This window comes from Cololabis saira, chromosome 2 (assembly GCF_033807715.1).
Source record: "Cololabis saira isolate AMF1-May2022 chromosome 2, fColSai1.1, whole genome shotgun sequence".
In the NCBI taxonomy this organism is placed as follows: domain Eukaryota; kingdom Metazoa; phylum Chordata; class Actinopteri; order Beloniformes; family Belonidae; genus Cololabis; species Cololabis saira.
Window position 1 is genome coordinate 35,900,828 of NC_084588.1, and position 26,445 is coordinate 35,927,272.

Here is a 26,445-nt window from a genome sequence, read left to right on the forward strand (position 1 = left end):
CAGACACCTCTACATGGATGACATAATATGAGGTGTTATGAAAGGACTATGTGCCTCACTGATTCATCTCGCCAGGATTTACAGCAACAATGTCAGATTGTCATTCAGACCATAAAAACGATCAAACAGAAGCATAATGTAAGTAACAATGTAATGATTCCAACTATCAAAGCACTGCGAGGAAAATCAGTCACAACCAAGTGCCTACAAAGAGCAAGCCAGATCCTGAAGAGCATTCTAAATGAGAAGAACAAAGTCTGAGCCATCAACACATATACCCTGATAGCGATCAGATATCACACTGGTATACATAATAATAAGATGGCCAAAGGTAGGGATGGTATCCACTGAAATCAAGACATTATCTCCCCAAGCTCAGCAGCCTCAGACTGTACACTAAACAGAAGAGGGAGGCTTGGGGACTAATAAACATGAAACCCTGAATGATTTGAAAGACATCCCGCTGGCATAGTAACCTGCTCAAAGTCCAGAGGAAACCCAAGCCATTGATATCCAGACAAAAGAAATCTCATCAGAATGTATAGTAAAGCAGAAGGAGGAAGGAAGGAGAGCATCAAAGTGACCATCTATTAATTAGGGCCCGAGCACTTACAGTGCGAAGGCCCTATTGTATCTGTAGGAATTCTTTATTCTTCTTTCTTTATCCTTTATCCTTCTGACGAAAGGAGGGCCTTTTTGCCCCCCTAAACGTGCCCAAAAAGTCACCAAATTTTGCACGCAAGCCAGGCCTGGCGAAAAATGTGATATTTAATGGTTTTCATTAATGGGCGTGGCAAAATGGCTCAACAGCGCCCCCTAGAAAAAACTTTGTGCCTCAAGCCCCACAATACGGTTTGACGTACATGCACGAAAATCGCTAAACACCTGTATCATGTCGCAACTTAAAGAAAAGTCTCTTGGCGCCATGGCCGAAACCGAACAGGAAGTTGGACATTTTGAACATTTTGAATTAATCGCGTAATTTTGGCACAATTTATTCCATTCCTTTGGCAGTTAGTACGGCCCGAACCGTAACGTGCACCCAGGTGTGTTATACATCAAAATATGCGTCTCCATCCTGCGACGACACGCATTACTTTTCTCTTTCAAAAGCGTTACCGTGGCGACGCTAGACGCCAAAAAGCGCATCCCCCTTCATCTGATTGGTCCATATTTGATAGTTCCCCAAAAGTCACCAAATTTTGCACGAAAGCCAGGCCTGGCGATAAATTTGATATTTGGTGTGGCAAGATGGCTCAACAGCGCCCTCTAGAAAACTTTTCTCTGCCATAACTTTTGAATGGTTTGACATAAGGAGTCGTGGGTGGTGTCATGGGACTCGGTATTGACTCCTTGACCTTCATTGGCCTCAATTAGCCCCGCCCCTTCTTCTGATTGGTTGTCCCTATTTTCTGTTGTAACTTTTGAATCGTTTGACATAGAGAGTCGTGGGTGGTGTCATCGGACTCGGTTTTGAGTACTTGACCTTCATTGGTGTGAATTAGCCCCTCCCCCTGTTCTGATTGGTCGATATTTGATAGTTCCTATTTTCTGCCGTAACTTTTGAATGGTTTGACATAAAGATTCGTGGGTGGTGTCATCAGACTTAGTTTTGAGTCCTTGACCTTAATTGTTGCAAATTGCAAGCACGAGGGCCCGTTTATCGCTGCTTGCAGCTTTAATTACCATTTGACATTTGACATTTTAACTTGAAAATGGATGATCGTCTGGGACAACGCCCAAAGAGAGAACCCAAAACAGGAAGAATATGTCTGGTACTTTCCCCTATCAGATGACATTTGCATTACTCCTAATAAAACATATGCCTTTTTATAATGTTTGTATTGGCATTACTCTGGCTGTGGATATCCAATATTAGCGTTACATTAGGCTACTACTAGGCTAGCTAAAATATTGTTAAATTTAAAATAGGCTTCTGTTTTGCAACTTTGGAAAAGGGGTTTGTAACTTGGATTGCTACTTTATTAACAGCTGCTGTTGCAGCTGTTCTCCCTTACCTCCTTTTGAAATGATATCCAAGCAGTGCTGGCTGATGTCAATAAAAATGTTACATATCGACCTCAATCATTGCTCTGGCAAATTATCAGTCAGTCAACATTTCCAGAGTGTCACTGTTCCACTGTAAAGCCAATGCAGAGCTGGAAATATACCCAGAAAATGGATTCTAATAACAGCATTTGTAGTAAAAACCCTGCTAAGTCTGTTGTGTCTTACTATTTTTTGAGAAACTTTCAGTAGCTTTAACAGCATCTTGTAGCTTTTTAGGAGTATATTTTAGTGGTATGTTGTTTGTTGTTTCAAGCAGTGCTTGGGATCAAGAAACATAAACAGCAGCTTTATAGTTTGGTTTCTGTAACTGGCATTTTTCTGCTGACTGGTAAGAGTGGGGAAATGTGCAAGGATGTAACAGTGGTGGAAAATAACCAGTATGTAATTTTTCATTACTCTGTCTAAATATACTGTGATTTAGTTTTTATGGTTAGATCAGCCATCACTATCATGTTCATGTAAGAGACACATCAAAACAAGGACAGATGTAAACAAAAGCAGTGGGACCGCAGTGTATATACTGTACAATATATATATATATATATATATATATATATATATATATATATATATATACATACATACACATATATACACACACACACACACACACACACACACACACACACACACACACACACACACACACTAACATATATACATACATACACAGTAGAGCTGGGTATCATCACTGACCTCCCGATACGATACGATTCCGATACACTAGGTCCCAAGACGATACGATTTCCGATACGATATCGATATTCTAATTACAATAATGGAATAACGTGATCCTTTCATTGCTATGTCCGGCCAGAGAAGCCTCACCCTGACTGGTGGAAAGAAGCGGCCTGCTCCCTCCTCAGGTTAAGGAGGAGACGTGAGCTTGTAATGCAGTGTAGGGCCTCCCGGGGTTGGTACAGGGAGCAATTCCCAGGACTGACTTAGCAAGGACCACTAGGTGATAAAACGGGGGGAAAAAAAATCGGGATTAAAAAAAAAAAAAAAAATTTTAATCGATACTTGGATTTATGTATCGATAATCGTTCCTACACATGTATATCGATAAAATATCGATATATCGATATTTTTAACCCACCCCTAATACACAGTACCCCTAACTGATAAGCAGATGACCATGGCAACACTGAACTATACGATTCATGCTTCATCATAAGCAATGTTAACTAATTAACTTATCCCCCTGTAGCAGCAGTTCCTGTAGTGCTTTAGTAAATTGTTTTTTTTTTATTAGTATATGTCTTATTTTCGAGTATTCAAGTATATTTGAGTATAGACAGACAAGCTCACAGCGCTGGTCAGGACCCTGAGGGGATACTGTGAGTGTAGTGTTATGTGTTTTACAGAATCCTGGCTGCACTCACACATCCCGGACGACAACATCGCGGTGCCTGGCTTTAAGAGTGTACGGGCAGACAGAGATGTTATAGGAAGCGGTAAGAAGAAAAGAGGGGGGAAATACACTGTACAAGAGTGAGAAGTGGTGTAATCCTGGACATGTACACGTTAAGGGACGTCTTTGTACCCTGGACATTGAACTGTTATCATTGGGAATGCGGTCGTATTATCTGCCACGGGAGTTCACGTCCACCATTGTGATCGTTGTTTACAACCCTCCATCAGCTGATGCCGAGGCTGCTTGTGACGTCATCAGCTCCAACTACTTTTCAAACGTCCTGATGCATTCATGGCCATCACTGTGGATTTTAATCATTTTCCCTGGACATTTCCCTGCCATCCTTCCACCCGTATCTTGAATGTCCCACCAGAGACAATAAAACACTGGATCCCTCTGGATCCCCCCGGGTAGATCAGATCACAACTGGTTCTGTCAACTCCAAAGTATGTTCCCCTGATACAGAGGCAGCCTTTTCACATACGGACAGTGAGGAGGTGGACACAGAGGCTTCTGATGCACTACAGGACTGCTTCGAGACAACGGACTGGGATGTACTCTGTGACCCACATGGAGGGGACATAGACAATATGACAGACTCCATCACACAATATATCAGATTCTGTGAGCACACCACCCTGCCAGCCCAGACTGTACGCTGTTACCTCACCAACAGGCTGTGGATCACCAGCGACCTGAAGGCACTTCTGAACAGGAAAAAGAGGGCTTTCAGGTCTGGGGACAGAGTGGAGCTGAGGAGACTACAGCATGAGGTCAGAGACATGCTGAGGACATGTTGAAACATGTACAGGAGGAAGCTGGAGACCAAGCTCCAGCAGAACAATGTGAAGGATGTGTGGATTGGAATGAAGATGATCACTGGGTTTAAGGGGAGAGACAGACAGGCAAGACAGCAGGGAGCTTGGAGAAAGCTGATGAGCTCAATCAGTTCTTCAATAGATTCAACACTCCTTCTGTAATCCCCCCAACACATTCAGACCCCCACACATCCACAGGAGCCACTCAACCCCTCCACCCTCATTCTCGTGTACAGTACAACTCTTACTCTTCCTCCTCCACACCCATCGACACATACTCCCTGCCTCCCTCCACTCAGGACACCAACACCGCCCACCACCACCCCTCCCTCTCCACTCCCCCCTGTGACTGTGACAACAGACCAGGTTACTACTACTACTACTACTACTTAGACCCTCCAGAAAAACGCGGGCTAAAATCCTTGATTCTGCGGGCTAAAATCCTTGATTCTGCGGGCTAAAATCATTGATTCTGTGGGCTAAAATCATTGATTCTGCAGGCTAAAATCATTGATTCTGCGGGCTAAAATCATTGATTATGCGATTAAATGTGCAGGTTTTTTATGTGCTTTTATGCTGTGAAGTTGCGGAATATGCGGGAAGTCGTGGAATATGCGGAAAGTTGCAAAATATGCAAAATATGCAGGAAGTTGCGGATTCGGCGCTGAGCTCTTCCCTCTTAAATTCAGCGGGCTGTCTCGTCTGATCTGAGGTCGTAGGCGGAAAAAAAAGGAGAGTGCGGGTAGAGAGGAGAGGGGCGGTGGCGGCCCGGAGGCCGGCCGCCTCTCTCCCTCCAGCCCGCGGCTCAGTGCTCGGGTGATTGCCGGGCGCACCGGCGCGACGAGGGGGACGAGACAGAGCTCCGTCACCCCACGCGTCCGCCGCCAAGATCCCCCAGTGGATGGGAACGTGAGTCCGCCTCCGCCGGCCCTCGCAGGCGCAGTGGTGCGCGGTCAGCACGGAGACCTGAGTCCACCGCCAGCCGCGCCCACCGCACAAGCGGGGGGCTGGACGGAGACGGCACTCCCTTTTTCCTCTCACCCCCGCGGGTGAGAGCTGCTGTTTGGGGGGTGGCGGTTTTCTGCGAGGGGTGCGGAGGTCCCCGGGCGGGTCCCGCACGTCGCGACCGGGCGTCCCGACACGTCACTCACAACACTCCCCCCTTTTTCCAAACTTTATGCGAAAATGTGCGGCGATGATGCGGTGAAATCAAGCGAGCCCCGCATAATTTGCACATTCAGCGCGGACATATGCAATTATCGCGGGAAATATTAACCCCAGTAAAAGTGATTTTTCTGCACCAGACATTGAAATCCACGGAAGGTCTGTAAATCCACGGACAGCCGTGAAATCCGCTTAAATTTCCGCGATCACGGAATCGCGGATTCCTGGAGGGTCTAACTACTACTGTCATTTAGCAGACGCTTTTATCCAAAGCGACTTACATATGAGAGAACAACACAAGCACAAAAATCACATAGGAGGTTACAGCTGGATAAGTGCTGGTCAGACTGCTGAGAGTCCAGTTGGACACAGGTGCTGTCATGCCAGTGCTAGAATATATATGTTTTTTTTTTTTGTTTTTTTTTTTTTATAAATAAGAAAGATACGTCTAAGAAGACACCATCTTGGTGTAAGTGCATGCATCTTACTATATGCTGAAGTGCTCTTTAAAGAGCTGGGTCTTTAGTTTGCTCTTAAAAGTGGGTACAGACCCTGCAGATCGGACAGAGTTTGGTAGGTCGTTCCACCATCGGGGAACAATGGAGGAGAACAGTCTGGCTACTGTTAGGAAACAACTGGAGAGACTCCACATATACAAGTTGCAGGCCCTGAAGGCACCTCCCCCAGGATCTTGAAGACCTGTCCCAACCAGCTGTCCCCGGGAATGAAACACCTCTACAACCTGAGTCTGAGTCAGGAAAGAGTACAGGTGCTGTGGAAGACCTCCTGTCTGGTTCGTCTACCCAAGAAGTCCTCACCATCTGACCCTAAGTCTCTCAAGTGGACCTCACATCTCATCTGATGAAGGTTCTGGAGAGATTGGTCTTAGCTCACCTGAGGCTAGAGGTGAATTCGGTGCTGGACCTCCTACAGTTTGCTTATCAGGTCCATTTATCATTGTCATCTACCTGCTACAACAAGCTCATTTGCACCTGGATGGTGGAGGAGCGACTGTGAGAATTACATTCTTTGATTTCTTCAGTGCTTTTAACACCGTTCAGCCACTGCTGGGTGAGAAGCTGCAGGTGATGGGTGTCAACGACTCAGTGATCTCTGATCTCCTGGATGACATGACTGACCACCTAACTGCAGGCCACAGTTTGTCCGCCTGGGCTCTGTTCTGTCTGATGTGGTGTGGTTAGTAATACAGGAGCTCCACAGTGGACTATGCTTTCTCCTTTTCTCTTCACCTCATACACCACTGACTTCCACTACAACACCAAGTCATGCCACCTACAGAAGTTCTCGGATGACTCATCTGTTGTATGATGTATAAGAGGGGGAGTACAGGGCACTGGTAGACAGATTTGTGGATTGGACTGAACTGAACCACCTGACGTTGAACGTCAGCAAGACCAGAGAGATGATGTTTGACTTCAGGAGGAAGACGCCGCTTGCACAGTCGCTACAGAATAAGGGGGTGGAGGTGGTGGTGGTGGAGGACTACAGACTGTTGTCTCCAGCATCATCTTTTTCACGGTTGTTTGTTGGGGGAACAGCATTAGAGCCAGAGACACCCACAGACTGGACAACGTCATCAGGAGGGCTGGCTCTGTGATTGATCTCAGGCTGGAGAACTTTGAGACTGTGGTGAAGAGGAGAACACGGAAGAAACTTTCCTCCATCCTTGACAACGCGGACAACCCCCTCTACCCCACCCTGGACAGACAGCAGAGCTCCTGCTCTAACTGACTATTACAGCTCCGCTGTCCAACAGACAGATACAGGAAAACTTTTCTGCCAAATGCCATTACTCTGTACAATAACTCTTAATAATAATTATTATTGGTTATAGAACAACTGACTTCCTTGCACGAGGCAACATTTGCACATTTCATATTATTTATAATTTCTGATTTCTACTTTTAGGTTTTATGTTGAGCTGTTGCTGTATTTTTGTTTCTGTGTGTTATGCTGGTGCTGCACAATAACGTCCCAGTCCTGGGATCAATAAAGTACATCTTTATATTTTTTATCGAGGACTATGAAATGATAAACCTGAGTAAGAGAACTAAAGAACAAAAAAAGATAAACTTGTAATTTTTTTATCCTAAAATGAACAAAATCAACACTGCAAGGAGATTAGGTTTAGACCAAATAGAACATGAATTCAACATTAATTCAAGGTCCTGACACAAACAGCAACTGGTGGCATAATGCAGATAACTCCTGTAATGTTTAACGTCTATTATGTTACCATGAAATTATGTTACTGGATAATTTATGACCAATCAACTATTCTAATAATTCTTTTAAATTTAATGTAGAATAATCTGTTGATAATTTCTGAAATGTCGTCCTTTAGACCAAATTCTAATGTATTTCAGTCACAGATCAGACTTGTCATGGTTATACACTCAGGTGTTTGTACATCACAACCAGCATAGAACTTATCATTATGGACACTTAAAGAAGTTTTTACCTTCATATACAGCTTTGAAGCCTTGTGCACTCACGGCAAAGTCTGTGGTAAACCACAAGGCCAATATGGATCCGCTGCTGACTATAGGAGAGGGCAGCATGAACCCTGACAACCTGCAAAACAGGAGGAAATGTTAGTCTAGTGATTCATTTCTTTGAAACAGAAACACCACAGATTTTAAAAAAAAGAAGACAAATAGGATACAAGGTATTAATCAATCAAACAATTCTAAGAAATTACATGTCTTTTTTTTTTTTTCACCTTGTCTGCACACATATTAATGGTTGATACCATGCCGGTAAAAACCTAACCCTGCATTCACACTGAAAGCGTCACGGGCGTCATAGGCGTCTGGCTGCCATTCATTGTCTATGAAAACGGGCGTCGAGGAGCGTCGAGGAGCGGCGGGACCGGCGGGAGCAGCGAGACCGGCGAGGGCGGCGGAGGCGGCGGGAGCGTCGCGTCAATTTGAAGTTGAAAAATCTGAACTTTATGCAAATGAGCAGCGGCGACGCCGAGGCGTCGTCCAATCACACACCAGGATTCCCGAAGCGAGAACCCTCAATGCAGATTGTACTTTCATGTACACATAAACATACACTCATTCACATGCTTACAGGAGCAGAGCTGTGCACTAACAAACTTATTTTATCAGGAATTAATATATTTCATCCAGCAAAATGACATTTGTGCTGGTTTGACTGCCGTTTTACCTGAACTGATCACGTGAAACATGTATCTGATGGGTGAGGAGCTGGATGGTCCCAAAGATTTTATTTGCTACATTGATCCAATGAAAAATAATTAAAACCCGTGCTTATTAATCACAAAACACAGGTTAAACATCATGACCAAATCCGCTCCGACCCGGTGTGTCAGTATCAGCGCAGACAGACTGCAGCTTCGCCTGAATTATGGTTCCGCGTTAAATCGACGGCGCACCCTACGCCGTCGGTTCTGCGTTGGTGTGACGCGGAACCATAAATCAGCCACCGGGAGTAAAGGCTCGCTGGGTTGATGTTGATCCACGGACCAAACTTGTTAAGGAGCATCAAACTCACTCTTATCTACGCGGAAATAACGCTAAAATATAAAGAAGGCGTCCCAAAGTGTGATCTATGGTGAAATAGGAAAATTAATATGTGTACGCTATATGTGTAGGCTGTTCCCACTGTTCCCCCCAGTTCTGCAGCGCAGCTTGAAACCCCGTCCACCCCAGCCCCGCTGCAGGCACTGACGCTTTCAGTGTGAATGCACCAAGCGGCGAGATGCTGGCGCCGGGACGCCCGTGACGCTTTCAATGTGAACGCAAGGTAAGGCATATATATGTGCATTATTACTATATTTAATATATATACATATATATATACGCATACATACGCATACACATACATATATATACACATACAAACCCAGTGAGTTTTTTTTTTTATTAAGAAATGACATGTCCAAGTCCTCAACAGTAAAAATGTAATTCTCTTCAATGTTTATTGTATTGTGTTGTATTGTGTGTATTGTGATTCAAATTCGACCAACAAATATCCCTCCTGGTCTGAGATTCAGGTCATTCCATGATCTTCCTCAAAAGAGGGAAAATGCCTTCATGATGGCTGATGTTCACTCTAAGGGATTAAATAAGCTTCTATAAAAAGATCTGAGTGGGATCACTGATTCATCTTATTGAGCCAGGTGAGGTTGTAGAGGTAGGCAATCTGATCTCTATTCCCACAGATCCCTCCCTATTGAGATAATACTGACATTTCTGACTCAGTAAAAGGAGAACATAAGGCAGACCCCTGAAGACTATCAAATTATAAATAGCATGAGTCAAAATACCACCTCTCTATACCGTGCAATGGTGCAATACTAAGGCCGTAGTAATCAAAAACATGCAGAGATATGTATATTTGATTTAACTATAATAATAGCTATAATCAGGGAGACATGTTTGGACACAGAGGGCACATTTGTCATACTGTCCAAGACTAACTTCATTTTATACAGTGCATGTTTCATTTTGAAAGTCCACAAGGTCCATGAAGAGGTGGCCTGGGACATCCCACAAAGCAGGAGAAAATAAAAGTGAAAAAGTCAAAAGGAGAAATCAAAGAAAATAGTTAAGAGTATCGCAGGTATGTGTGTCTTGGACTGCAGCCTCAAATAGAAAAGGAAAAAAAAAATCAGGAACAATGAATCAAAGCTGTAGAAAAGAATGTGATGGTGTTCAAGTAACAGACCAGCAGACTTTAGTTTTGTTTCCATGTGTGTCTTACAAGCAATTTGTTACACAACCTGGTATGCGTGTGCTTTAACAAATGAGAGTGAGGGGGTTGCTGAAAGTTACTGTCGCAGATGAGTATTAATATTAATAGGATTAGCAAGGTGATTAAAATGATGTACGCAAAACCATAAAAGCAATGCACTAAAGGGAACTTGGCTTCTCTTTATAAGACACAAGCTTCAGCATTATTTGACTGACAGGAGTTTTTCGGAACATCATGGTGAGTTTTATTCTTCTATTGCTCCTTTGTGTTGTGGGGTACTCCAGGGGTCAATTTTAGGCACATTATTGTTTTATCTATATATATGATTTCCTCTGGGTCAGTTTGAAGGAAACACAATTTTTTCTTTCATTGTTTTGCCGTAAAATATGCTTCCAAATAAAATGTAGCAATTCCGACTTACTGCAGACTTTGTTAAACCCCTTAGTGATTTAAAGTAGTTTTGACAACACATTTACATTTGATGAATAAATCAATTCTTTGGTAAAAGAAAAAAAAAGCGTTTTCCTGTTAAGACTGTTGGCCAGTGAATCTTGACCTAATTTTGAAAGAGTCATACATGCTTTTATAACCCCTTCATTCCATTATTGTGAATCTGTTATTATTGATTGTTTTTAAGATGAATTGATTGTTTCAAGATTGATTGGTGCCACATCATTTTGCTATGCATATTCATCTTCATACTCCTGTCAGAACTAAGGTCATCAAAACAGATGATCCTTAATATTCCAAACTAAAGACTCAGAAACAGAGGTGACTGTGCGTTTTCAATCACCGTCCCCATTCTCTGGACCAACTTACCTATATAAATAAAAACTTGACCTTACAGCATTCAAAAACAGATTTATTGTGAGATTTATCCACTAAACTGCATTGGATATAACACATGGTACCAAGTAAACCATTGACTTTTGTTTCGTGAGTTGGTTACTTACTTGCTTTCTCGTTGTTTTTTTATTTTGTTTTTGTCAGGACGGAGCTGTTATACGTTACACTGTAGATGTCTTATGATTCTCTGAATTGTACTTGAGGACAATTTTCCTTATTTGTATTCCAATGTAATCTACGTAATCTACATTTTCTGTGTATTCCCTGCTTTGCTAAACTAAAGAAATTGCCTAATTTCAATAAATTACCTTTGTGGCTCACAGCGGACAGCAGTTGAATTCTGACAAGAATATTTCACCACTCAACAAATAAGATGTGAAAAAATTGAAACAGAAGCATGTTTTGCTCCTTCATTTTTAATTTCATGGACATATGAACTTTGGAAGACCTTTTTCTCCAGGACAGATTGTTTTCTTTTGCTGGTCAAAGACTTAAGGGACTGGTTTGCTATGTATGTTAGTTTTATTGATTTAAGGGGCATGGGCTATGTTATAGAGCTGCCATGTCTTTTCTTTTTCTTTGGTAGTCTTAGCCTTCTTTGTTGCTGACCTAGAGAATTTATTTATTTTTTGCTAAATGGGTTAATGATAAATTAAATATTGATTGGGCATTTCTGTCACACTACAAATATTCATAAAAATACAAATTACATACATACAAAAAATACTGTAAATCAGCAGTCACTGCAAGCAAATGCATTCAGCTTAAGCACTATCCAACCCTTCCTGTCCATCTGTTTTTTTGCTGTCTGTTGTTATTTATTACTTAAATTATGAATTAACATACAACATGTCATAATTCTTGTGTGTAGACATGTATGGACAGATGTTTATCAGTCAGTCAGTCAGTCAGTCAGTCAGTCAGTCAGTCAGTCAGGTAATATGCACTAATTGTCTAGCTGTCGTTGCACTGATGGACAATGACTATTATAATATAAATAATAACAACAACAACAGCAACAACGACAAATCAGCTGTCCAGCCACTCAACTACCTTACATAATGAGACAGCGAGTCAGTGATTTCAGCCAGCTGGTCTTTACAGTCAACCAATCAACCAGACAGTTTGCCTGTGAGTTCTACTGCTTCATCCATCTGTTTCAGCCTTTTCTCTTGCTATGGCTGCCATTCTGTCAGACTGTCACAATGTCCCATGTTTATATACTTCTCAAATACTAAGATTATTGGTTAGATGGCAGTACCACAGTATTGGATAATACCATTCGTGCACAAATTCCTACCAACATGACCACTCCTCAAAAACAGCAGGCAAAAGCCCTGGAATACTTAGGCACTTCAGATTTATATGATATAGACCCAGCAAAAGCTGGCAGTGAGATATCCATATCACAGCTAACGATTCAGCTCAAAAGTTATAATCGTGAAATATTGCCTTGCGATAGTATTTGGCCCCCTTGAACTTTGTGACCTTTTGCCACATTTCAGGCTTCAAACATAAAGAATAATAAAACTACAATTTTTTGTGAAGAATCAACATCAAGTGGGACACAATCATGAAGTGTAACGAAATGTATTGGATATTTCAAACTTTTTTAACAAATAAAAAAACTGAAAAAGTGGGGGTGCAAAATTATTCAGCCCCTTTACTTTCAGTGCAGCAAACTCTGTCCAGAAGTTCAGTGAGGATCTCTGAATGATCCAGTGTTGACCTAAACTACTAATGATGATAAATGGAATCCACCTGTGTGTAAACACGTCTCCGTATAAATGCACCTGCACTGTGATAGTCTCAGAGGTCCGTTTAAAGCACAGAGAGCATCATGAAGAACAAGTAACACACCAGGCAGGTCCGAGATACTGTTGTGGAGAAGTTTAAAGCTGGATTTGGATACAAAAAGATTTCCCAACCTCTAAACATCCCAAGGAGCACTGTGCAAGCGATAATATTGAAATGGAAGGAGTATCAGACCATTTCAAACCTACCAAGACCTGGCCGTCCCTCTACACTTTCAGCTCATACAAGGAGAAGACTGATCAGAAATGCAGCCAAGAGGCCCATGATCATTCTGGATGAACTGCAGAGCTCTACAGCTGAGGTGGGAGACTCTGTCCATACGACAACTATCAGTCGTATACTGCACAATGCTGGCCTTTATGGAGGAGTGGCAAGAAGAAAGCCATTTCTTAAAGATATCCGTATAAAGTGTTGTTTAAAGTTTGCCACAAGCCACCTGGGAGACACACCAAACATGTGGAAGAAGGTGCTCTGGTCAGATGAGACCAAAATCGCACTTTTTGGCAACAATGCAAAACGTTATGTTTTAGTGTAAAAGCAACACAGCTCATCACCCTCAACACACCATCCCCACTGTCAAACATGGTGGTGGCAGCATCATGGTTCGGGCCTGCTTTTCTTCAGCAGGGACAGGGAAGATGGTTAAAATTGATGGGAAGATGGATGGAGCCAAATACAGGACCATTCTGGAAGAAAACCTGATGGAGTCTGCAAAAGACCTGAGACTGGGATGGAGATTTGTCTTCCAACAAGACAATGATCCAAAACATAAAGCAAAATCTACAATGGAATGGTTCACAAAAAAACATATCCAGGTGTTAGAATGGCCAAGTCAAAGTCCAGACCTGAATCCAATCGAGAATTTGTGGAAAGAACTGAAAACTGCTGTTCACAAACGCTCTCCATCCAACCTCACTGAGCTCCAGCTGTTTTGCAAGGAGGAATGGGCAAAAATTTCAGTCTCTCGATGTGCAAAACTGATAGAGACATACCCCAAGCGACTTACAGCTGTAATCGCAGCAAAAGGTGGCGCTACAAAGTATTAACTTAAGGGGGCTGAATAATTTTGCACGCCCAATTTTTCAGTTTTTTATTTGTTAAAAAAGTTTGAAATATCCAATAAATTTCGTTCCACTTCATGATTGTGTCCCACTTGTTGATTCTTCACAAAAAATTACAGTTTTATATATTTATGTTTGAAGCCTGAAATGTGGCAAAAGGTCACAAAGTTCAAGGGGGCCAAATACTTTCGCAAGGCACTGTATATGTGTTACATATGATCAACACTTCACCAATAAGAAATTATATATATATATATATATATATATATATATATATATATATATATATATATATATATATATATATATATATATATATATTCAATTTTATTTGTATAGCATCTAATACAACAGATGTTGTCTTTAGACGCTTTCCAAAGACCCAGAACATGACCCCTGAGCAATTATTACATAAACAATGGCAGGTAAAAACTCCCCTAGTGGGAGAAAAGCCTTAAGCCAAACAGTGGCAAGAAAAAACTCCCCTTTAGGAGGGAAGAAACCTTGAGCAGGACCAGGACAAGGGGGGGGCCTACTGCCAAAGGCCAGACTGGGGGGTTGGGCATGTGGAAGCAGCAGCGGGATGACTATATATATATATATATATATATATATATATATATACACACACACACATACACATATATAAATTGACCCTTTGCAACATTACATGAGACCTACAGTAATATGTTACAACTATAACATGTTAAAAGTGCTAATAAAGAAACAGAAGGGCATAGAAATAGTGTCGCACTGTGGACTGGCACACCACAGAATCCCTTTATAACCCCATGGGACCCAATATTGTTCAGGGACCTGCTGTCAGCTGTGCTTGGTTAGGATTAGGGATAAAAAGTTGTTAAGCTTAGATATTGATAAATGAGATGACTGTGGAGTTAGTTCTGGCAGACAATGGAAACATGGCATTCTTTGCCTGCATGGACCCATACATGGTTAGTTTCAGTTACACCCTTTAGCTCATTCATCTATTTAAGGAACAAAAGGTGCCCATACTCCCATACTCGCTTGCTAGCAGATTCACATCTACTAAGTTTTATACTGATAAAAGAAAAAAGAAAAAAAAAAAACATACCATCACCCCAGCATCCACCTGTTTGGTCTGACTCTGAATCAGAATGCAAGATTGGACTGTTATTCACCTTCCCAGTATGTAAATGTTGGAACTATCTGTAGGGAGCGATGTCATCTGAGCCAAGATGCCAAAATGTAAGCATTGTTAGGATTATGATTTAAGTGAGAGTTGACTGTCAGAAATGCACTGTTAATGGTTGACAAAGCATCACATAGACCCCACTTAGAGCAAAACAAGGACAATTTCAAATAACCACATCACAATTTCTGCATTTTTATTGTTACTGTGTTGTACTACTACTACTACTACTACTACTACTATTATGCATTGGAAATATTTCTGGCAGGCTAGAACTGTCAAGAAGCTCTTTCTGTCCCCTTAGTTTGACAGTTGTATGTCTCAAATGTGCACATTTATTTTTTTACACAAAACCGTAATAATGCACGCTCATTAATTAAAATTATCCAGCAATGTGTGTACTTCTTAACTCCTTATGACTGACAGGAGCGCAGGGTTGTATATCGATTTTCAAATGCCTGTAGAATTGCAACCAAATAAAATGAAGCAGTAATTCTTTTTGCATGTGAAACAGGAAGAATTACACGTACATATCGCACATTCAGTGTGTCCCAGAGAGCTGTTTACTTGATTAATTCATTTAGAAAAATCTAGTAGAAATCCAGTAAGAAGCCTGCACACTGAAAACTTCTCCACAGATTATTAATAGATCTGATACGTGTTCACACCACCTCCTCCGTTGAAATATACATTATCACATTGTGAATGTGAACCATTTTCTTCTCTTTTTCTGAATGAACTTTATGTGCTCAATAAATTGTGACGATTGTGAAGGAAACAATATTACTCAAGGTATTACAATACTATAAAAGTATCAAGTTGAAAAAATATATTTGTTTACTCTCTATCTCTATAACTCTCTTCTGTCCTATTACTGCTCCTCCCTCAGTAAAAATAAGTAAATAATTAAATAAATAACTTAACATGGGTATAAGGGGCAAAAAGGAGACAGAATAGACCTGTATTACTTTTCTTTGAAAAGATTCTCATCAGATTTCAAATTGTGATGCTTTGTTTAGTAACAATAAGTTTTAAGGTTTTAACTTACTCTTTAAACTCACATAAAAAAACTCTGAAATTGGAATGTCTACATTTGTTTATAATAAATTTGCCAAACAAAACAAGCAGATTTGTGATATATAAGTAATATCATGTTTTCCATGGTGAAAATACATTATAACACTTCGTTTGATTTGACTGCAGACAGTGAGACAAAAAAGGTTATGTATCTGTTTTTGCACAGTTTATGTAAATGTAACCGGCTCCAGATCTAGGGGTATCTGGACCGGTTCATGTAATTCACAGGATGGATATCACTGTGGATTAATAATGAGAGAAACAACGGGTTAACGTCTTCACAAAGCCAACGCCATTTTATTTCTCTTATTCAATCAGTAAATAATGTTCATCAAAAGTAAATTAAATGAAAATGTGCAAAATAAAATAAATAATTCACAAAAAGTAATAAACTGGCTTTGTCCCATGACTAAAACACATATTTAAACAATATAAACTCACATTTAAACAATATAAACTCACATTTACACAATATAAACTCACATTTAAAGGATATAAGCTCACATTTAAACAATATAAGCTCACGTTTCAATATAAACTCACATTTAAAGAAACTCACATTTAAACAATATAATCTCACGTTTCAATATAAACTCACATTTAAACAATATAAGCTCATTGGAATGAGGAATTCTTCTCTCGGTAAGACCCACAGCAGCGCTCGAGCGCCATCTACTGGCTTGGAAGGGTAACTTCCCGCTGTATGCGAGTCCGTCCAGCCAGTTCAGCTCTCAACAAAACAACCAAAACCAAAAACAAAAATGGGGGGGGGGGCAACTGTTTTATATTAAAACACATTTTCTGAGTCCCTTACACTCTCCCCCGCTTCAAAAGATGTCTCCGGACATCTACAGCGAAACTAACAGAATGTCCAATAGTCAAATGAGAAAAAGCAACATAGTCTGGGAACTGCTTCATAAAAAACTCGAAAAGTCGTTTGGCCAGTCCAGTCTATGTCATGTACCTAACACGTCCACACTGCTTGGGGGGGGAAGTAACAGGCTCCAGGGGTTGCTGGATAAGCCGGGATGGGGTAAGGCACACATGCAAACATCCCATGTGCTCCCGGGACCCATGGTTGGTAAGTGGGCTGCCCTAAATGTTCATATGTGAACACAGCTCTGGGTTTTGCTGCTCGAGTAGACCGTCTCAACGACAGTTCCTCCTCTGACTCTGAGATCTGTTCAGTAGCCCTGCACTCCTCCATACTCTCATAAGCCCCAGCATCATTTTGCTGTAATAGTTCCTGAGATTCCTCCAATGAGGGCACCTGAGCTTCTGTCGGTGCATGTACCAATTCTGGCATCACAACAGGTTCATTTTGTTGCTGGTTGGGGTCTTGACCCCTGGGTTGATATTCAGGTGCCACAGCACTCAGCCGACTGTGTGGCTCCAGTGGAGGTGGTCGCGGTTTGACTGCCCCCCTGCCATACACAGGTAAGTGTCGGAAGCTATATGAATAATTCTCCTCCTCCTCCTCAGCAGAGTCACTGGCATCTTGTTCAGCCATTTGTGTGTGTGTGTGAGGGTTCCTCTGTCTAGTTCGTGTCTTGTGTGTATGACTGGTCTTTTCATTATGTTCCAATGGTAGGTCGTTCACAGGTAGGAGGAGATTACGGTGCAGTACTCGAAGGGTTCGGTCTCCTGTATCAGCTTGAACTCTGTATACAGGCCCATCTCCCAGTCTCTCGATAACACGGTGAATCTTGTTTTCCCAGTACGTGCGAAGTTTTCCCGGGCCACCCCTCTCAGACAAGTTTCTGATGAGGACATGATCACCAGGTTGCAACGCGATCCCCTTAACACCTCGATCATAGCGTTCTTTTCCTTTCAGGGAGCTGTTTTTGCTATTGTCTGAGGCAATCTTATATGCCTCCTGCATCCGAGAAGCCCATTTTCTAGCATATTCCTGTCCAGTCTGCGACTGCTGCTCAGGTTCCAGATTAAACAACAAATCGATAGGCAACCGCGGGGCTCTGCCAAAAAGGAGGAAGAAAGGTGAATAGCCTGTTGCTTCGTGTTTGGTAACATTATAAGCATGGACTATATGGGGAAGGTGGTCTTTCCATTCTGCTTTCTTCTCCTCCTGCAGTGTGCGGAGCATCTGGAGAAGGGTTCTGTTCAGGCGCTCAACAGGGTTCCCCTGTGGATGATAGGGGGTTGTTCGAGAATGGCTAATCCCCGCCAGCTGTTGGAGTCGTTGGAATAAGGTGTTTTCAAACTCCCGGCCCTGATCATGATGTAATTTTTGGGGGTACCCGAAGCGCGGGATAAAGTCAGAGAAAATTTTCTCAGCTGCTGTTTTGCCTGATTTGTTCTTAGTTGGATAAGCTTGCGCGAAACGAGTAAAGTGATCTACAAGTACTAAAATGTATTCGTAACCTCCTTTACTCGGTTCGAGGTGCAAGTAGTCCACAGAGATGAGTTCAAAAGGGGCACTTGTTGTAATCGAACCCATTGGTGCTTTCTCTGGGATGGTGGGTCGTTTCTGCTTAATGCACGCGCACTGACGAATGACATAGTCTTCAATTTCTCGCTGCATGAAGGGCCAGTAAAACCTCTGTCTCGCCAGGTGAATTACTTTATCTGCCCCCACATGCCCCATGTCATTATGCAGATGTTTGAGCACAGTCGACTTAAGTGTACTGGGGAGAACAAGTTGTTTATGTTGTCCTGTCTGCCTGTACAGAATGTCCTTGTCCAACCTGAGTCTGCTCCACTCATGTATCAGTCTCCGTGTTTCTGGTCCCATTTGTCTCCTGTCTTTATTATTAGGTTTCCATCCCTCCCGTTTCAGTTTCATCACCTCACAGATAGATGTATCCCCTTCCTGGGCGGACTGTATGTCCTCTGGAGTGAACAGAGGTGTACTAATGGAAGGTGAGTTGTCGTCACTGGTACCCAGCTGCAATGCTGCCAACCATGGCACATCTTCATCTCTCATCAGTGAGGGGGTTCGGATAGATCCTAAAGATCTAGAGGCAGTGCTCCAGTTGAAGGAGAGGCAACCAAAAAATGTTGGGGAGGTTCGTGTTCTTCTAGGGTTCTTGGGGTACTATCGATCGTTCATTCAGGACTTCTCCCGGATAGCCCGACCGTTGTTTAAACTCCAAGAGAGTCCTGTGGCGTGCGATGAAAAACCTATGACACCTCGGACCACCAAAACCACTCAAAAAAACAAAAATGGGGGGGGGGGGCAACTGTTTTATATTAAAACACATTTTCTGAGTCCCTTACATAAACTTCTGGTTTCAACTGTAGACGTCTTTTGGCAAATCAATAAAACCTGTCATTGGTTCCCACTTACTCCATTTGGGATTTTTCTCACTTGTGGTTGTATTTGCTTTTTTGTAGTTGAACCTGTTCCATCATTGATAGCCCCTCTCTCGTTCTTTAGTGCTGCAGAAGGTTTTCTCAGTTGATAACATTGATAAAAACATTGATAATCTCAGATTATCAATGTTTATCTGTGTCAGTGTTTACCTAGACTTGTGACATGAAACTGTCTTCCACAATTTCATTGTTTCTTTTTTGGGCTCTAGTGGCCGTTTAAGTTGCAGACAGGAAGGGGGTAGAGAGAGAGAATGTTGATGACATGCAGCAAAGGTGCGCAGGCCGGGATTTGAACCTGCGACCACTGCAGGAGGACTGTAGCCTCAGTATATGAGCTTCTTGCTTAACCCACTGCGACACCAAGCGGCCCAGAATTTGGTTGTTTCTTGCCCAGTTTCAAGCCTACTACATGGCTATTTCTGTGTCAGTCAAGGACTATGTTTCAACGTATGTATGAAATCAGTGTTTATTAAAACCTTTTTTGATATAGTTAATTAATTACACACAAGGATATTATCCTAGAAAATCCAAGACTTTGTAATTTTGTACCTGGAAAAACATTTCTGCTGTTCTCCAGGCCAGTCAGACAAAATGTAACACTTAAAAAATGTATCCATCCAACCATGAACTTCCACTTATCTGGATTCAGGTTGCATAAAACATTTAGGCAACACCTAAATCACACTTAAAATAATTATTGATTGACAACCTTTACTGATTAATATTGTAGATGTCTGCGTACTGTGAAGATGAGGTGTGAAAAGGGAGTGCAGGCAATTTTCTGTGATAGACGAGTAGCAACAGGAGTAAAGGGAAAGGTTTACAAGATGTTAGCAACACCAGGCCTTCTCTATGACTCGGAGACCGTGGTACTGACCGATAGAGCTGGAGGTGGCAGAGTGGAAAAGTATTAAGATTTTCTTTAGAAGTGACAAGGATGGATAGGATTAAAAACAAGCACATCAAAGGAGCTGCCAAGGTTAGATGTCTGGGAGACAAAGTAAGAGAGGCTATACAGAGATTGTTTGGACATCCAAACAGGGATGATAGTGATTACATTGGTAGAAGGATGCTGGAGATGGACCTGCAAGGCAGGAGAAAAAGGGGAAAACAAAAAGAGGAAATTTCTGGATCTGGTGAAAGAGGATATGCAATTGCTTGCTGTGACAGTGTAAAATGCAAAAGACAGTCTAAGATGGAGACAGGTGATCCAGTGTGTAGCGATGGGAATCGAGAACCGGTTCTCAACAAGAACTGGTTCCCAGTGTTTCAATTCCTTGGAATCGTTTGCCTTTTTCGCAAACGATTCCCTAATGGATTCCAGTGGGCGCGAATGACGTCATCAAGCACGTTGCGCAACGTGCGCATTCGCGCCGAGCAGGAAAACACGGGGACAAAGCGGCATAAACGCTCGAAAGTTTGGTTACATTTTACCAAAAAGGATGACAACAGGGCAACAATACTTGCAATGTGGACATTTCAACAAAGGGGGGAAACTGTTAGGGCTCGGCCGGCTGATGCGTTGGGAGCGCGGAGTCGGCCGGCGTGTGGTAGAAGAGCCGTGCGCTCGGCCACGCGGAGTGCCGGGCGCGCTCCGTCGGACAGCGGAGCGCGCTCCTGACACAGCTGCAGCTCGTCAGCTCATCTATGGAGAAGTTAAAGAGCAGTCACCGCTAGCTTCTCCTTTCATCAAGGCAGGGAAGAGTATAACCCAGGCCAGAATAGATGAATGTCACCAACAGTGACTAAGTTTGTGGTGTTGAACATGTTACTTTACATTCTTTTGTAATTGCCACAAAATAATTTGTTGTATTTAGTTAATTTCTACAGAAGAATATATATTGTATTATTATTATTTTATATTAAATACATATTTTATATGACAAATAATTTTGTGGGGACCCCCTGGCAAACCATCGAGGAGCCCAAGGCTGGGGGCCTCTTAAGACCTCACTTATATTTTTTGGTTCAAAGATATAAAGCAAAGTTGACACTAAGATTGTTTGTTCTCTTTTTTTCCAAATGAGAATCGATAAGAGAATCGATAAAGAATCGAATCGTTAAGCAGAATCGAAAATGGAATCGGAAAAATCGTATCAATTCCCATCCCTAGCAGTGTGGCAACCCCTAAAGGGAAAAGCTAAAAGAAGAACAGTCTTTCCTGAACAAGACCTCAAAACACTTAAAAAACAAAAAAAAACAAAAACAACAGCAATATTAAGATGCATGGAGAAGCTGCTGGTTTTCTTGAGGGTGGTATCGTTTATTCCAAGTATGGAACTGTTTCTAAATGAGTGTTGAATTGCACTATCAATAATTAAATGTTGGTTTATCTTCTCTCTTTCTGTAGCAATTAAACAGCACTAAATGTGTAAGGGTCTTGTGTACTTTTTTTTTTTTTTTTTTTTAACCCATAGTAGCTCAGAGGCACGGGGCCCTGCCAGAAAATTGCCATGGGAGTAATAAGGCCTTTTTAGATTAGACACGGCTATTATCCCTGGATGATGAATGCGTGAAATATCTTTCCAAGAGGGAGGTAAGGCCTGGACAGGTCACCAGTACATTACAGGCCCTAAAAACAATTGCAGTTAGTAAATCTGTGAGCTGGAAGACTTTCAGAAAATGGAGTGACCATTGCAAAACTTTGGCTTGATAGTGCCATAACACAGACCCAATAAAATCCATGAGCTTTGAAGCTATAAAACCCTTACAAAGTCCCTTCATGGAATATAAACCAACATGACAGTCCATTGGAAAAGATGACCCATTAGCTTTCCAGAAAACTGACTTTTTTTGAGTGATTGCAGCAGTTTGTATCTATTGTTCTCGCTTAATTTATTTATTTATTTTACTGGTTCTGACGTCTAGAAAAACATCTGTCACACACAAGCCAGTTACCAATGTAAACTCTCAAATAAATATTGTGATCTCCCTCCCTCTCTTCGAGTATTTGGCTTCTATTTGCCAACACTGGATACAAGCCACACAGTAGATGTACGCTCCTGGCTGAAACTATTTGTTTCTAACCGTCATTCTGGGACCTAATCCATTTTTTAGGATTGTGTAGTGGAACAGTAGTCTATCAGTAACACAACACAGCTTGAAGTAAACATGCAGGCAAGATGCACTTGCCTGAAGAGGCAGAGACAAAGAGAGCATTGGAGTGGGACTGAAGTGTCGATGACTGAAGAAATCCAAAACCATTAAAAACAAGTAGTAATCTAATTTTTTGAGTGTTGCATGATTATTTTTGTTCTTGACATAAAGACAGCAACAGAGAAATAACTGAAAATAGTGAAAAGATGTGGAACAGGTTATAAGATTTGTTTTAAGTTAAAGCTCCAATTATAGAAATTAAGTTGGAGAGATCTGTGACAATTGGACTGGGGATGTTAAGAAATACAGTATATTCAACCAGAACGTGATGCAAAAAACACCAAAGTTTCTTCTTCTTTTTTTTTTTTTTAAACTACATGCTTATGAGGTTTAAAAGAAAAAGCAAGAGAAAGGGAGAATGGCTTTAGGCAGATGTCGTTTTAATTTTTATTTATTTTTGACTTGTTCAAACATTAATTCCAGAATAATAAAGTCATTTAAAAGTACTAATTAATAACCACCACTTTCAAAATTGTCAATACAACAACCTGTACAATTTAATATTGCCTGACCTAACTAGCTACGCCTGACCAGACTAATAAGGAACGAGGCATGTGGACATATAGTATTTCAAAGCCAGGACACGGCAACATGAGAGTACCAAAAGTCAACTGACACCTGTCTTTGAGCATCTAGTTTCCTCTTCTTCCTCTTTTTTTTTTAAAGATACTCAAAGTAACTTTGAAAGTAATGTATTTATGTCACACCTTTAGTTTGCATATCCAACACTTTTTGTTTGTTCATGAGCAGAACTCATGATGCCATTTAAAGAGTATTTCAGTGGAATATGTTATTACAGTATCTATTTTATGGCAACCATGTTTTATTTTAACCACATATTCTGACAAAATGTATGAAGATTGGATACATATATGAAGATTAAAGCACATTCAATGTTGTTGTATTGAAGAAAGAACTTGCGCACACCTCCTCCACAAAAAAATATCCAACCTCTCCTTCTGAATGTGAATTCATAGGCAAGGAAGGTGTATTCCTTTCCCATTTCTCAACCATAATATTTTCACATTATGCTCAATTTACTTTTGTCAATGAAGCCTTTGTATGAACATTGAACCTTCAGGGCCTAAGGATCCTATTGATTACTGATAAAGATATTGACATCATCAGGATTGGCAACAGCTATTACGGGGACTGTCACTGCCCTAGGTAAAGTAAAAACACCCACACCGTTTTAAAACCTATTTAAAGGTTCAATGGGTAAACTACAAAGTTGCCCTTAGACGGAACAGCCCTGCCTCACTGGGACCGGTCTGGTTAGACCAGCTCCTACCTTCAACAAACACTCTGCACCATTACACAATAATTTCATCCATGACATTAAATTTACCCCTAAACCAAAAATACTGAAGATAAATATTGTAAATATGGTATACCCGAACAAAGGCATCGTAATAAAATGACAAATTCTTTACATGAAATAAATAAAATAAACATCTGATGAGGGAAAGACTGACTGTACTTCTCACTTAAAACACAGAAACCCCAGATACAGTGGGGAGAACAAGTATTTGATACACTGCCAATTTTGCAGGTTTTCCCACTTGAAAAGCATGTAGAAGTCTGTAATTTTCACATCATTTGTTTGATTGAGTGTGTGGACAGGTGTCTTTTATACAGGTAACGAGTTCAAACAGGTGCAGTTAATACAGGTAATGAGTGGAGAACAGGAGGGCTTCTTAAAGAAGAACTATCAGGTCTGTGAGAGCCGGAAGTCTTACTGGTTGACAGGTGATCAAATACTTATGTCATGCAATAAAATGCAAATTAATTACTTAAAAATCATACAATGTGATTTTCTGGATTTTTTTTTTAGATTCCATCACTCACAGTTGAAGAGTACCTATGATAAAAATGACAGACTTCTACATGCTTTTCAAGTGGGAAAACCTGCAAAATCGGCAGTGTATCAAATACTTGTTCTCCCCACTGTAGGTTATTGACCAGTGCGTTAGGTAACGTTTTATAGCCTGGAGAAAAAGGGACCACACGTCCTGTTTTTCAAAGAGGAGGAACAAAAAACAGCTCTATGAGAGGACACAATAGCTTCTCCCCCCCCAAATCAGGACAGCAAGCCCCCAAGTAGTCCAGTTACATCCCAAAACTGCTTAATGAACTGTGCTGTGAATCCACCCAATCTGGGGCCACACCACATGGCCATTTCATCCAAGGCTGCAGTTATCTCCTCTAAACCATGCACTTACTGTATCTTATCCACTACGCTGGGCTGAGGAAGACCATCCAACAATTCAGCAAAGCTGTCGGGGCTACAGATCTCTGCTCTAAACAAGTCAGTATAAAAATCCATAGCAGGGTTTCAGATTTTTAGGAGTGTACTGTTACTTTTCCATCAGAAAACCTCAAGGAGGACATCAGCTTATTTATTACCTCAGTGTTTTCTGGTCAAAAGTAAATGAGCTTTACAGTAGGTATCCATATCTTCAACACTAGGATAACAAGATCTAACAAAAACTCCTTTCCCTCTGTCCTTCATAACATTTTCAAGCTCAAGCCTTTTTTCTGGCATGATTAATCATAGCAGGATTGAAACTGATGAACAGAGAATGCTTAATGTTCTAGTGCAGTTCTGGAGCCCCTGACCTAAAAGTTATAGCCTTCCAGTAGACTAAGAGCTTTAATGTTGGCAAAAGAAAAAAACCGGTGTCTTTCTGACATCCCATAATAGCTTTAATAACACAAAGTCACTTTTCTGGGTTTTTAATGTAATTAAAAAGTCCTGAAGCTCCCAGAACAAACAACCCTGCAATAACTTGTCATGGAAATACCACTTTGACTTACATGTTGCTGTTCAAAAGTTTTGTTATGCTGATTGGATGGTGGTCACTAAAACAAGCTAAAAAAAATTACTCTATACTAAACTGGATCCAAGTGTGTCAGATAGTAAAAATCTAACTTTGATTCAAGATTCCTTTATTGACATCCAGCAAGACTTCACAGATGACGTGCGAAACACTTTTTTTACCGGTGCAAAAACACAGATAAAGAGCTTTAAAAAACTATAAATATCAAATATGCAGATCTTATTCAATAGCACAAGTACAGTTCAATTTTTCACCCAAGATTAGCTGGTCATTTTCAGACTGTTCTAACTGAAAACCACAATTGTAAAAAAAATTGTGAAATAAAAAAAAAATATATATATATATATATATATATATATATATATATATATATATATATATATATACATATATATATATATATATATATATATATATATATATATATATATACACACACACACATTTGTTTTTAACCTTCCTCCATTTATATGTAGAGCCTATCTGAAGCATGTGCTTTAAAAAGGGAAGAAAAGAACAATAGAAAAAACAAGGAAGAAAGGAGATACCTGAAAGAGCTAGACTGAATCGCTAGCTAGTTGATAAGTTAACTTGGTAACGTTCAACAATGGTACAAGCAGGACAGATTCATTCTCGTTCCTTCAGTCAAGGGTGACGTTAGTTTCATTGAGCAAATATTCATTCTTTGGAATTTCAGCCAGCCTCTACCAGCACAAACATTATTTTCTTGGTTAAATGACATTTTATGTCAAACCACTACTGCCTCAAAATGCTAAAATAGCTTTTTAACGTCAGCATTTAATGAATGTGTTGCACTGATTCTAAATTGAAGTTATTGTTCAAGATACAGACTTCCTGTGAGCAGAATTTACTGGTGTCTCAGCCTTCTTTTCATAAGATTTGAAAGTTGAATACCTGACTATTTTCAGTG

At 40.9% G+C, this 26,445-nt stretch overlaps 1 protein-coding gene across 1 annotated transcript in view; it reads right to left on the bottom strand.

Annotated features, from left to right (window-relative positions):
• LOC133463077 (CUB and sushi domain-containing protein 1-like) overlaps window positions 1–26,445 on the bottom strand; it is a 604,241-nt gene that overhangs the window by 397,654 nt on the left and 180,142 nt on the right. Inside the window, exon 3 of the mRNA XM_061744534.1 lies at window positions 7,952–8,064. Within this exon, the coding sequence (XP_061600518.1) occupies window positions 7,952–8,064 (113 nt within the window). The remainder of the gene's footprint in view (window positions 1–7,951; window positions 8,065–26,445) is intronic.